The sequence below is a fragment of the Tachypleus tridentatus genome, chromosome 6 (assembly GCF_004210375.1).
Source record: "Tachypleus tridentatus isolate NWPU-2018 chromosome 6, ASM421037v1, whole genome shotgun sequence".
Lineage (NCBI taxonomy): Eukaryota > Metazoa > Arthropoda > Merostomata > Xiphosura > Limulidae > Tachypleus > Tachypleus tridentatus.
In genome coordinates, this window is record NC_134830.1 from 117,986,294 (window position 1) to 118,001,374 (window position 15,081).

Consider the following 15,081-nt stretch of genomic DNA (forward strand, 5'->3'; position numbering starts at 1 on the left):
AATGAGAACATTGAAAGCCCTGTTCGATATGGCGAGTTCATTAATACTTGAGATTGCTGTGGCATTTCCTTCAAGCAATATGTCTATCAATGACAGCATTACACTGATTAATGGTGGGAAAATCAAAGTGAATCGTATATATATATATAAACGTCTGTTAAACGTTTGGCTGCTGCTTGTATCTGCAGTTACACATCATTTCTTTGACATATACATTTTTTATTTTTATACAGGGCGATCACTTTTCTGTACGTTTGACTTTGTGTAAACGTATTCAGGGTTACAATTTATACTTTAAAGCCATTATATGTGGGTATCCAGTGAAATATTTTAAAATCTTTCATAAACGTAGATGCTGATGTGCTAATGCTAAGAAATAAATTGACTAAGTCTAAAGAATGACAGACTCAACTATAGATTTAAGTATTCCAAAAGAATCAACTTTTACTTATTCAAAATATTTCCAGTTTCACATGACTGTTTGCTACCTTCAAGATAGTTTTGAATAAATCACTGAAAATTAGAAAATGACGATTAACATGCTTTGAACGTTATAAGCCAACTGACGCAGTTGAAGTGTCCTGCAGAAGTTTGTCCTTACTAACCAATCAAGTGAGAACTTAAATTGTTATAACTTGGTAGGTTAAGCTTTTAGTTTGTTAAAAGTTATGCCTAACACGTTATTGGAACTGTCAGTAGACCATTTACTTAGTTAAAAATTATACGTAGTACGTAACTAGAACTGAAATTGTCCTAACTCGGTAGGCCAGTCGTTTAGTTGATTATAACGTAGGCCTAGAGACTTGAGAGTCAGGTTTAAAATCGTATTGTGTATTTAGAAAAGTTTGTTTCAATCTAGGCTAGCTGTAATAATTACTATAAATAAGATTCAGTAATGATTCTGTTTTACGAGATAAGTCAATGGATGTGTGCTTAAACTGTATTTTTTAAACGTTTTAATTAAAAGGTTAACATTTTCAGCTGCGATCAAATGAAATATATTTTTATTTATTTGTCAGAACTAATGCACACGACATTCAGTGATTGTTTTTGCAAGTTTACAACTTCTTATGGATCACGTGAACGTTTATTTATATTTACAAAAATTATGATTGTTTAATTTTGTTGCTGCCCCGACGGGTCACAGGGTTAAACGATGGAGCCTCACAGTGGAGTGGGGATATGGTATAATTCTGAAATGAAAAAGTGTCTGATGGTTGAGCGGGGAGAATGTCAAATAGTGGAACGTGAGCATTGTTTTAATGATGGAGTAATAAGGGTCTTTATTGTTGAAGTGAAACGGTGTTTAATGGTGGGGTGAAAAGGGGATCTATTGTTGAAGTGAAACAGTGTTTAATGATGGAATAAGACGGCATTGTCTAACTGTAGAGCGATATAGTGTTAGTGTTGGAAGATAAACTGTGGAATTTCGTAAAAACAACATTAAACTTCGGCGATGAACATTTTTTTCAAGTAACAAAACCATTATATTTCGGTTTATGTATTAAAGTAATTATGCTTTGAAAATCTGACTAGTGACAATTGGAGGTAAAATATGTTTTGTTTGTTTTTGAATTTCGCGCGAAGCTACACCAAGGCTATCTGCGCTAGCCGTTCCTAATTTAGCGGAGGGAAGGCAGCTAGTCATCACCACCCACCACCAACCCTTGGGCTACTCTTTTACCAACGAATAGTGAGATTGGCCGTCACATTATAGTGCCCCCACGGTTGAAAGGGCGAGCATGTTCGATGTGATGGGTATTCGAACCTGCGACCCTCGAATTACGAGTAGAGTACCTTAGCCACCTAGTCATGCCGGGCCAGGAGGTAAAATAATTAATACACTTAAATAAATCTGGTTAGTCTTAACGATAGGTAAAACAATTACACTTTTAATAAATCAGGCTAGTAATAAATATAGGTAAAATAATTGCAATTTTATTAAATTTGGTTACTCTTAACTATAGGTAAAATAATTACACTTTTAATGAATCTGGTTAGTCTTAACGATAGGTAAAATAGTTATACTTTTAATAAAGCTGGTTAGTAATAACTATATATATGTAAAAACGGCTCGTTTTTACATACATATTTTTCTCGACATCACTGAGTAATAAATATAGGTAAAATAATTATTACATTTAAATAAATCTGATTCGTAATAACTATAGATAAAATAACTTCACTTTTGATTCGTCCAGTGGTGAAGTGGGAAAGTTTCTTCTAAAAACTTTATTCGATATTAAAAATAATGGGATAATTATTTTCTTTCTTCATATCCATGTTCTTCATGCTGGTGAGGCAGCTGTAAATTTACAAGCTTACAGTGCCATCGTGGACTGACCGCAAGTAGCCCATATTATTTGAAAATATTTAAAGCAATGGTGTTTAATACGAGTGAACCAAGTATGCTAAAATTCTTAAGAACAGAAATCTAGGAGCAGTTCAAGGGTTTGCTTGGACCAGTTGTCCAGTTAAAAAATAATACACGTATTAGTAATTCTTGAGCCATAAATTTTCATCGTGTCTATATAAGGTATAACGTGGATCGATTAAAAATATGTTTCACTTTTCTCCTTGTAGCTATCATCCACGTGCAACTTCTTACAGCCAAACTAGGAGAAAAAAAAAGACCGGAAGTGGGGACAGCTAGTCGTGATGGATAACTCCAGAGTTTCCTGTTCGCGATCGGTCTTCTCCTTTAGTACAACCACTTCTTAGGATGACTGTTGGCGAACGATGATCTACACCTCAAGGCGTAGTGGTGTTTTGCTACAGGATTCATGGAAAGTGGATTCGTCCCCCCTCCCCATCCTTTTCCCACGCTGGCCCTGATGAGTACACACACGAGTGTGATTCTAGGTAAAAGTTTAGTATTTCATGATAATGTGAATCAATGGTTTGTTTTCTGGTTTTGCCGCGTGGCGCCGCGGTTTTTCTGAAACTGAATAACAACGACATGTTGTTTTCTAATAACTGTCTGTTCACGATGAACGTAACTTCTCTAACAAGCTTGACACTTTCTCGTTAGATACGAAATATAAAAAAAACTAAAACGATAAACTTATGAGGGTTTGTAAGTAATGTATTTAAATAATATTCAATGATTATATTTGGTAAAATAAATTCGTAAATAATTATGCATTTATTTTCAGTTTCACCTTTTTACTTTTCGTTATTCGAAACATTAAAACTGGAATTTACAACATGAAAGTTATGTTAAGTGCACGTGGGCAAAACAGTCGGATCAGAGAATCCTATAATCCACAGACATATCTGTCACTACTTTTGAATTATTAACTAGAGCGAAGGTAGGCAGCCACTAGCCTCATTTTTCTGACACAAACACAGCTCAAAATGCGAATCATGTTGAGAGACATTGCTATTTAAACTGTGGGCTCTTCTATCTGCAGACCGACACGCCAACAAATAGGTTTATTGTTTGTTTGTTTTGGAATTTTGCACAAAGCTACTCGAGGGCTATCTGTGCTAGCCGTCCCTAATTTAGCAGTGTAAGACTAGAGGGAAGGCAGCTAGTCATCACCACCCACCGCCAACTCTTGGGCTACTCTTTTACCAACGACTAGTGGGATTGACCGTCACATTATACGCCCCCACGGCTGGGAGGGCGAGCATGTCTGATGTGACGGGGATTCAAACCCGCGACCCTCATATTATGAGTGGAGTGCCCTAATCACCTGACCATGCCGGCAAATATAGACTTACACTGTCCACATATTACAGTAGCCAAAACGTCGTCCCATTTTTCTTTTGTTAAATGTCCAATATTTGTTGAAACTTGGTATGTCTGTCTAACCACTCCACTAAAACTTTTCAGGAGCCGCTATGGACCGGCCATTTTGAAAGTTCTTAATAAACGTAATATTAATTATTATATTGTTTCTGCTCTTGATATAAAATCAAATTATTAAGTATTTATTATATAATTAAGAGAATTCGAGCACGAACATTTTATCATTTCAACAATAGAACTCACACATTGTTAAACTATAGAACATAGAACTGTTAAAAAGTAATTCGAGATTTAACATACACACGCATTTGTGGCATTATTTGAACGTAACTGTATGTTACAGTTTAAATACAAAGGGTGGCGAAGCATTATAAACTAATCGCTATAACATTTGCGACGTAAATAAACCATGCTGCAGAAATACGTAAACTGAGACAAACGCAGATAGAAAAATACAATTTGAAATCCGGAATGGTTTAGTTTTGTTTGTTTGTTAAATTTTACGCAAATCTGCGGTAGGGACAGCCACACTAGCTGTCCCTAATTTAGAAGCGACATAATAGAAGGAAGGCAATTACTCAACACCACCCTCCGTGAACCCTTTGCCTACTATTTACCAACAAAAAGTGGGATTGAACGTGACATTACAACACTCATATAGCTGAAAGAATGAGCATGTTCGATGACGGGATTCGAAACCACGACCCGCAGATTCCGTTAGAATCGAGCGTCCTTACTACAGGCCACGACAGGTATCAACTGTTATTTGTTGTTTCTTTTCAAGCTGTGATTTCATTATGTTAAATTGTTGCATTTTCAACAATGATGAAGACAGTGTGTGGTGAAGAATATAAATTATTGTTACCATAGTTTATTTGCTAGCAGGTAAATTGCCACTCCTGACACCATTATTATTTTACTTATGAACTGTGAAAACTAGCGGGTTTATCGTGAAGAATCCAGTTCCTGGCAGGATAGTTTGCTGTGCTTTATTATTGGCTCAAGTGGAATGACGAACAGCTAAGGACTTCGAAGGAAAGGAGCGATGTCTTCCCCAAAATAATCTGAGTCACTTAGTCTAAAATAGATAGCAGACCAGCTCGTATGACGTCAAACTTCCATCAGTGCGGTGTATATCTATCTTTATATATATGTGTGTGTGTGCTCGGAGTTACAAACCTGTAAAAGGCATTATAACTGCTAACAAGTACAAGTTAAACCTCATCGAGCGACAGTCAGTTACAATACAGGGAGGAGAAATATCGCAACTCATAATTCGGACTTGGGTTAACTTGCTTGTATTCTATAAGCTTCTATAGACCCATCGCCTTTCCCATTGCTTGCTTAAGTTGGATAAGTATTTACGAGTTAAGTACCCTTTTCAGTTGGAGTTAAAAGACAAAGAAAATTTATGTCATGACCCACTGGGAAACTACCATTATTTTGCCACCTTCTTCTTACAAGGTAGGAAATAGGAAGTGATGTAAATTTCCGAGTTTATTACTATCAAAGTGTTGAGATTTGTTTTTGTATGAATGATTGAAAATTATGATGGCCAGCATAGAAGAGATGTTAAGTTAATTGTATGTTTAAACACAAGGGAACCGACTCGAACAAGTATTTCTTCATTACGATATTTGTAATACTATATAAGAATAAACTTATAGGATGTTCGGTAGAGTACGCATCCAATGTGACTTTTGCAATATTACATAGGAATATTGGGCTCGGCATGGCCAAGCGTGTTAAGGCGTGCGACTCGTAATCTGAGGGTCGCGGGTTCGCATCTCGATCGCGCCAAACATGCTCGCCCTCCCAGCCGTGGGGGCGTTATAATGTGACGGTCAATCCCACTATTCGTTGGTAAAAGAGTAGCCCAAGAGTTGGCGGTGGGTGGTGATGACTAGCTGCCTTCCCTCTAGTCTTACAATGCTAAATTAGGGACGGCTAGCACAGATAGTCCTCGTGTAGCTTTGCGCGAAATTCAAAGCAAACAAATAAAGAAACAAATACATAGGAATAAAGTTACAGGATATTCGGTAGGCCACGCATCCAATGTAATCTTTACATTATTATATAATAATACGTTTTCAGGATGTTCGGTAGGGTATCTATCCAATGTAATTTTTGTATTACTGTATAAGAATAAACTTACAAGATGTTCGTCCTACGTCATCATTTTTCCAATGAGTAGAACAAGCTGAAAATCCTTACTCACTGGCAGAATGTTAACTGGTTTAAAGCATTAATGTTAATTGGTTTAAAAAATTGACGATGATTAATTTAAAATATAAACGTTAACTTGTTTAAAATGTTAACTCCTGTGACGTGTACACAAGAAGTTCATGGATTGTCCACCTTTTAGTCCAACTTATGTGTTTCTTTTGTAGCAATGAAACAAACAACGAACAATTATAACGTTTCACTGCTATAATTCGAAGGAATTGTAATTCAAAATATGTTGAAAGACAAAATAAAAGAAACCAATCAAACGTGTTTATTAACTGAACAATTTTAATATTTTGTCTGATTGTTTTCATTTTCGTCTGATCCTCGCGTCACTTAGTGATGAGATTTCAATGTTTATCACATCACAATAGAAGTTGAACAACTTTTATGAGCAGTAATTATTTGTGATAAATACGAATAAACCCCTAGTTCTTATGAAAGAAACTGTTGTTTTAAGCGCTTCTTAAGGTAAAATTACTTGGTTTATGTTTCTGGTTTAGACATACGCCCCTTCTAAGAAAATACACTGCTGGCCAAAATCTTAAGGCCAATGAACATAACGAAAAAATATGCATTTTGCGTTGTTAGACTCAACCACTTATTTAAGTAGAGCTTCGAAAGATGAAAATAAGAAACGGGAAAATATAAATAAAAAACTTTTTAGCATTTAATAGAGAAAATGTTAACACTATGAAATTAGCCTGAAACGAAGCGTTAATCGGTAAACACGTAACAAAATTTAGTCATTTGTGTTCAAGCATTAGCGTTGTCAATATCCCTACTGACTTCTCCTGTGTTACATGAGTAAAAACATGGCAAAGGCTAAAAAAGTTGACAGAGTTTGAACATGGCAGAATTGTGGAGCTGCAAAAGCAAGGTCTCTCTCAACGTGCCTTCGCTGGTGAGATTGGGCGTAGTAAAACTGCTGTTGCAAACGTCTTAAAAGACCCTGATTAATACGGAACGAGAAACTTTCGCCAGCGTTGAGCAGGAGGATTCGACGGGTTGTCCGGCAAGACACAAGCCGATCGTCGTACCAGATTAAGACTCTTACCATCGCAGAATGCAGCTCAAGAATAATAATACGGCATCTACAAAAGAAAGGTTTTAAAAACCGCAAACGCCTTCAAAAACCACGCCTCCTTCCACACCACAAAACAGCTCGGTTACACTTTGCTGAGAAGCACCAAACATGAGACGTAGAAAAGTGCAAGAAGGTTTTGTTCTCTGATGAGAAAAAATTTAACCTGGATGGTCCGGATGGCTTCCAACGTTACTGGCACGATACGAATATTCCACCGGAGACATTTTCTACACGACACAGTGGAGGAGGTTTCATCATGATCTGGGGTGCTTTCTCCTTCCATGGAATAATGGAACTTCAGGTTATACAGGGGCGTCAAACAGCAGCTGGCTACATAGGCATGTTGGAGAGAGCATCCTTATTGACTGAAGGCCCTCGCTTCTGTGGAAATGACTGGATCTTTCAGCAGGACTGCGCTGCAATCCACAATGCCCGCAAGACAAAGGACTTTTTCATGGCGAATAACGTGATTCTTTTGGACTATCCAGCGTATTCGCCCGAAGTGAATCCCATTGAAAATGTTTGGGGGTGGATGGCAAGGAAAGTCTATAGAAATGGACGTCATTTCCAAACAGTGCATGATCTTCGTGAAGCTATCTTCACCTCTTGGAATAACATTCCATCCAGCCTTCTGCAAACGCTTATATCGACTATCCCAAAGCGAATGTTTGAAGTTATTCGCAATGGCGGCCGTGCAACTCACTACTGAGACCTCTTGTTGGGCATTTCCTACCTTGTTCAGGACTTATTTTTGGTATGGTATTAATCTTCTGACCAGCTACTATTTAGGCTAATTTCATAGTGTTCACATTTTTCATATTAAATGCTAAAAATGTTTTTTATTTATTTTCCCTTTTCTTATTTTCATCTTTCGAAGCTCTACTCAAATAAGTGGTTGAGTCTAACAACGTAAAATACATATTTTTTCTTTATGTTCATTGGCCTTAAGATTTTGGCCAGCAGTGTATGTATTGCTTTGTCATCACTAAGATAAGATTTCCTTTTTATGTATTACCCCTTCCCCTCCCCAGTGGCTCAGCGGTGAGTCTGAAAGCTTGTAACGCTAAAAACCGAGTTTCGATACCTGCGGTGTACACAATAGAGTTTGTTTTGAATTTCGCGCAAAGCTACTCAAGTGCTATCTGCGCTAGCCGTCCCTAATTTAGCAGTGTAAGACAGTGTAAGGGAAGGCAGCTAGTCATCACCACCCACCGCCAACTCTTGGGCTACTCTTTTACCAATGAATAGCAGGAATAACCGTCACATTATAACCCCCCCCCCCCCCCCGGCTCAAAGGGCGAGCATGTTTTGTGTGACGGGGATTCTAACCCGAGACCCTCGAATTACGAGTCGAGTATCTTAACCATCTGGCTATGCCGGGCCCTGCACAATAGAGATAACCACCTGTGTAGCTTTGCATTTAACGATAACGAACAATGGTAGCAAAACAATGCACAAGGTTCGCGTTCGTACGTACTATGTCTGATGTTGTGCGAGCCCGCTTCTTCAGATGATATTTTGTTTAATTACGTCATTTTCGAAAAACAACAACAAAAAAAAAATCTGTGGCTCTTATCCAATATTTAAAGCTAGGCTATAACTGTTTCTCTGGTACAAGTCCAAAGTTAAGTCTTTAACATACCAAGAAGTTTTATCGACGCATAAGGCTCTGTGAATTTGGATCGGAATGTCGTATTTTTGCACAAGTAACCTTCGTTGGACTCGTTAAAATTACAAGAGATAATAAATTCACACTTTCAACAGAAGGCGTCAAAATAGCTGGGGAAAATAAATAGGAAATTATGGTGTATTCTTAATCATGTTTCACAATTAATGCGTTCTCTCTTTTCAAGGGACTTAATACTGCTCAGTTGTTTTAAGAGCAGAGCCTAATTTGGCTATTTGCTGTACGGGGAGTCGAACCTCAGATTTTAGCGTTGTAAGTCCGTAAACTTATCCTATCGTGAAACGTATTCAGGTAAACGTCAAAAATTAATTTCTAATTAAACACTGTTATTTTTTAGTTAACGACAATTATTATGTGTATTTAAATGTACAGATACCAACAAATCTTTTAGATTATGTGAAAACCGAAATTCCCAACTGTAGTAGGAAAATTACGAAAGTAAAAGAATATATAACACATGTTTCATTGAAATGTAATAAAAGAATCAATCCTGATGATATAAGTTAGGTAATGATGCTTTGATTATATATAATTCGTTCTTACAGTTAAGTAAGTACGTTATATCGAAAACGGTTTTTGAGCCTCACCACGTCATTACAGTTCATGCCTCCACGTCCGATTACATTCTATCTCACAATCATGCATCTTGACAATAACTACAGCGTAGTTTCCATTGCAGGAAACTTTATCGTAAGGCTGCACGTCCAAAGCACACTATTCCTCCCAGCTTGGTTTTCATATTACATCTAGTGTACTGTTTCCCAATGCTCATTTCATCAGTCTGATCACACAGAAATCTATAAGCTTGACCAATATGTCTTCGTATGGGATAGCATGAATACCTATTTCATTCTCCAGCTACTTAAAGTGTGCAATAATTGAACAGATATATCCTAGAAGCACATTGTTTACACATGACTTGTGTTGTTGTTTTTCAGAATAAGATTATTCTTGCTTATATTGCTCACTGTTTCCTGTGATACGTGGACGGCTTTTCACCTCATTTTTATGTTCGTGGATTCTCAACTGCTACAAGATGCCACATTTTCCTTATCATGAGCTGGGATACTACTTGTTACAGATCTCTTTTTAGACGATACTGATACCCCTAGTTTACCCATAATACTTTGTTTTCCAGTGCCATTGAGTACAAGTGATATCGTTTTTTTTTTTTTAATTCTAAATGCATAGTCTGATCACATCTTTATGATCTGAGTGTATGGATAATTTGCGTTGGAAAGGGTTATTACATCTAATGTAATAATCAGCTTTAAGTGACATCAAACTGCATACACAGGATCAAAATGTAGTTCTGATACATTTCGTTCCACCGTGACTTTTTTAGTAACTGTGATTTTTACGACGTGACTTACTGATTTGCATATTCGAAATCATTTTAATATATCGTATTCAACCCTTTGTAAACAGTCTTTGATTTCTTTAACAGTTCGTTCCTCGGTTGGTCAACGGTATGTTACAGCTAAAAATCTGTAATAATATTTCTCTCGGTGTACAAAGTGCTGAAAGACCAAAATGTCGCTTTACGATAAAAACAAAACAAAAACAGCAACAAACAAAAAAGTACATGAACGATTCAAGCGTTTAAATTCGTAATTTTCGAAGAAATCACGAAAAGGAAGTATTTTGGAAAGGATGTTCGAATGCATCATATTTTCATTCCTTAAACATAAAAGTGTAATTAATGAGTAAAATGCGCGAGCCTTACGTAAAACGTGTGAGAGATGACGAATACGAAATTCCGGATATTAAAAAAAAAAAATGGTTTGTGTTTTCCTTATAGCAAAGCCACAAAGGGCTATCTGCTCAGCCCACGGAGGGGAATCGAACCCCTGATTTTAGCGTTGTAAATCCGGAGACATACCGCTGTACCAGCGGGGGCCAAAAAAAATGGCTTGTAAACGGAACGTTTTCATTTCCTAGAACCATAAATAGATATACATTTATAAGAATAATTTACTGTTGTATTTAGCAAAAAAGAAAAAAAAGAAGTTATGACATGATTATATATTCATTACGTTATTTTTGTCGTCGTCAGTTTTAAGAATATTTACGTAATACATGTGTATACAAGTTACTCGCGAGTGTTTCTTCCCGTGCTATCCGATAAGAAGAAAGGAAATGAAACTGGCACGTGTGGTTGAGAGGACTAAACATTTTTGTTTATCAGTCCCTGAGTAAACGTACATCTCAGAATAATGTGATTCGAGGTGAGTACCCCTGAGGAGATAATATTCGGATATCTTATCGGTTACGTTAATATTTACAAATGCAATAGGGTTAGCTGAAACTTCGTATAGATACCCCTAAAGAGAAAATATTACGGCTTTCTTATCACATCTCACTCTTCTAGCCATAGATGAAAATAGGGTTATATGAAGTATTGTGCAAGTACCACTAAAAAGAAACTGATAAGGCTTTCTTATCAGATTTCACTTTAATATTTAGAAATGTAAATATGCTTAATTGAAGCCTTATTCGAGAACCTGTAAAGAGAAACCTATTTTCGTCTCCAAATATTAAAGCGAGATGTAATAAGCAAACCTTGGAGGTTTTTTTTGTGAGTACCACTAAAGAGAAACCGCCAAGGTTTTCTTATCACATCTCAGTTTAAGATATGGTTAGCTCAAACTTTGTTTAACTTTGAAACTTAAATTTAAATAACGTGAGTTTAAACAGCATAATAATATTACTTTAGGCTTAATGGCTTAATGCCAAAGAACATAAGTATTGAAGGTGATTTTAGCAAGTCAGTGTTTGTTTGTAATTAAGCACAAAGCTACACAATGTGGACTTTACCCACCATACCGCTTTGCCACTAGGGGGCGCAAAAAGTAAAGCAGAAGAAAGCTAAACATAAGAAAATAAGTTATATTGATAAGAACTCAAATCAGATACATACACATATATAATTGTATAAATACTGTATGTCTAATATTGTAAAGGACCATGGCTATCTTTAAAGGGCTCACCAAGAGTTTGGTACATTTATGTCCTTTTAAAGTTTGGTAAGAAGCAGAGTACGAAAGATCATTTGAAACAAAGAGAATGATGCATATTTTTGTATAAAAATTGACTTATTTCATAAGTCTAGATTTATATTTCATAGCAGAGCATTCAAGATTTAGATAACACAGGAGAAATGCGCCATTGTGCTCTCAGAGTTTCCAACAACTTTACTAGGATACTATGACTAAGGCTGAATTAAGGGTTTTATTGGCCCTAGACTTTTTAACTTATATAGTCCCCTCGAGACAGAACAACTACATGCAATACATTTATAGCATCAGCTTGAGTCCCCCTAATTAATATGAAGCCTCGGTAAGCCCATGTCTTAATCCGGGGTTAGCTGTGACGTAAATATGGAAGGTAAAACAAAATCGTGAGTATTCAGTGATGTCGAGAAACCCACTTGTTGAGAAATTTATATGCAAAAACGGCTCGTTTGGGTTGAGAAAATATTTTACATAGAAGAGCGAACAACGTTTCGACCTTCTTCGGTCATCGTCAGGTTCACAGAGAAAGATATTCAAATATCTAAGCACGCCCTATACATTCCGACACTCAGTTACACAATCACTTTCAAACATGCGGTCAGCTTCCGGTCAGTTACCTATTTCTTTCTTTGTGAACCTGACGATGACCGAAGAAGGTCGAAACGTTGTTCGCTCTTCTATGTAAAATATTTTCTCAACCCAAACGAGCCGTTTTTGCATATAAAAATCGTGAGTAATCTATTTAACTTTGAAGCACCTCCCTTTTCTGTCCACCAGTTATCTTTTTTCCCTCTCCTCATTGTGAGTAGTTTCCTTCTTGAACTCTTTCAGGGAGTTTTCTGCAGAATGCGAGTATCCTTACGACAAATACAGTCGAACAATACACTTGGTATTGTAAAGATTAGAACAATAAAAACAAATATTCAAACAAGATTCTCTTGAACTTGAAGATGGAATTGGAAAGACACAGTCCTTTAAAAACACGTGAAACATTCATTTTATTATGTACAACCACCAGAGTGTAGTCGAGGTACTTTAACAAAACTCTTGCAGTGAAAAGTTGTCACGTGTTTTTTTTTTAACAAGCTGCTAGAAATTTAACAGAAGCAGTTTAGACCATAGTTTCTTAATGTGGTATGTCTCAAAATTTCTTTTAATACATTCTATCCCCTGGTGGAACAGCTGTAACTTCAGGGGCTAACAACAATCAAATCCAAGGTTCGATTCCCACTGGTAAACACAGCAGATAGTCTAACGTGGCTTTGCTCTAAAACAAACGACAAATTTACATTCTAGTTATGTCTCACGGTGTGTATATCACAACTTAAGGCAACTCGCCTTGGGTGCTTACTATCATAGTCTGTGCTGTGTGTATCACAACCTATTACCAGCTTATATCCTTGTGTAGATTTGAACAAACAGCGTAAAGTAACACACATTTTTATAGGCTGTTGATTTACACTGTAATGGCCCGGCATATCCAGGTGGTTAAGGCACTCGACTCGTCATCCGTGGGTCGCGGGTTCGAATCCCTGTTACACCAGACATGCTCGCCCTTACAGCAGTGGGGGCGTTATAATGTTACGATCAATCCAACTATTCGTTGCTAAAAAAGCAGCCCAAGAGTTGGCGGTGGGTGGTCATGACAAGCTGCCTTCCCTCTGGTCTTTCACTGATAAATTAGGGACGGCTAGCGCAAACAGCTTTGCTCGAAATGCAAAACAATCCAAACTTACACTGTAAAAGGTGATGCCGTATACACATATTTTGCACACACCCCAATAAAATATTTCTGTGGAAGTCCTCGTGTATGTTATATTAATTTTATCATTCGCTTTTACATATTGATACACAAAGCAATTATTTTGATAAACATAGATCATCTTTCGTCTCACTAATCTTAATCAACACCATTAAATATTTTAAAACTCGCTCAGTGTTTAAAACGCCAATCTTTTACAGAGATTGTGTATAGGCGTGTGCTGTGACGTAATATATTCGAGGAAAATGACTACAAATGACGCATCACTAGCGCGTAGTCGCCGCGTTCTAAACTTAGATTCTGCGCATGCCTTTAATAACCAGTTAGTTGGGTACCTAGTTAACGTCATGCTTACGATTCGCACGTGGTGGTTACACGCAGTCAACTGTCGCAATTTGTAAGGCGACATTTCTGGTTGGTTGCATAAGACTAGACATATTACACGAAAAGAAATATTTTTTTTTACTAGTCGGTAACAGACAGGTAGTAAAACTACATTATTTAAACGTGTACCAAATAAAGCATTATACCTTCCCACAGCCAGAAGAAACCGTGATTCATTAAAACACAGACAAACACGTTCGTGATTCACTGAAATGAGTCGTTACTTAGTTAAACGAAGTGTATAGAACATTCCAGAAAGATGGAGTTCCGAAATACCCACATAAAAATGCAACGTATAATAGGTAACACTTTTTTGAGTAGCGTGAAGAGGCCTTGTGCTCGTGTATCTGAGCAATCAAAACATAATAAACAACTGCGGATACGGCAAACGCAGAGGAGGAACTATACTGACTTAAAGCACCAGGTAAGACTAGGCTTATTGAGCCGAGTCGTTAGGGTTTAACGTGCACCTAAGTTTTAGCTCTACTCTGTGCCTTACGAGTAGCTGAGTGTATGTGAACTGGAGGGCGTTGTTATGACAAATGTAAACGTTTATAATACTATTATAAATTATGAAATTTTTGTGGTTCAGAACTAAAGGTGTTTAGGAAAATCTTCAGTGTTGCCATTCATTTAGAGAATTTGTGTTTACTTTGTTTTGGTTTTAATTTCGCGCGAAGCTACACGAGGGTTATCTGTGCTAGCCGTTTCTAATTTAGGAGTTATAAGACTAAAGGAAAGGCAGATAGTAATCACCACCCACCGTCAACTCTTGGGTTTCTCTTTCACCAACAAATAGTGGGATTAGTTGTAACTATAACGACCCCAGAGTTGAAAGGGCGAGCGTGTTTGGTGTGACTGAAATTCGAACCCGTGACTCTCAGATTATGAGACGAGTGCCCTAACTACATGGGCATGTCGGACAGAGATTTTTTGTGATTTTTATATAAAGCAGCTACCAATTATAGACTCTACACTTCCAACACCTAGGTAAGACAGAAGCTTACATTTTTGTATCTTTTATTATTATACTTTCATTGAATCGAATTGTTAGCTTGATATATGTACTTAGGATTATCCTAAAGCTCCTAAGTTCGCTGAAACTCGTGAGATATTGTTGGGTTTATGGCCGAAAATACAGCGAGGGTGCCCAACTGATGAAATGTT

At 37.1% G+C, this 15,081-nt stretch overlaps 1 protein-coding gene across 8 annotated transcripts in view; it reads left to right on the forward strand.

The window, feature by feature from the left end:
* The window catches only part of LOC143253418 (NAD(+) hydrolase sarm1-like), a 60,067-nt gene that overhangs the window by 686 nt on the left and 44,300 nt on the right, over positions 1 to 15,081 (forward strand). For 2 of the 8 annotated variants that reach the window (XM_076507278.1, XM_076507277.1), the window contains exon 2: positions 2,584 to 2,862. Coding sequence is in view for 2 of the 8 variants with exons in the window: in XM_076507273.1 (XP_076363388.1) it covers positions 14,174 to 14,338 (165 nt within the window). In the remaining 6 variants the exon portion in view is untranslated. Of the gene's footprint in view, positions 1 to 467; positions 613 to 1,688; positions 1,828 to 2,583; positions 2,863 to 4,847; positions 5,219 to 10,849; positions 10,983 to 14,080; positions 14,339 to 14,378; positions 14,905 to 15,081 lie in introns of those variants that run through there. The other 6 variants (XM_076507276.1, XM_076507279.1, XM_076507275.1 and 3 more) reach the window with 6 other exon arrangements.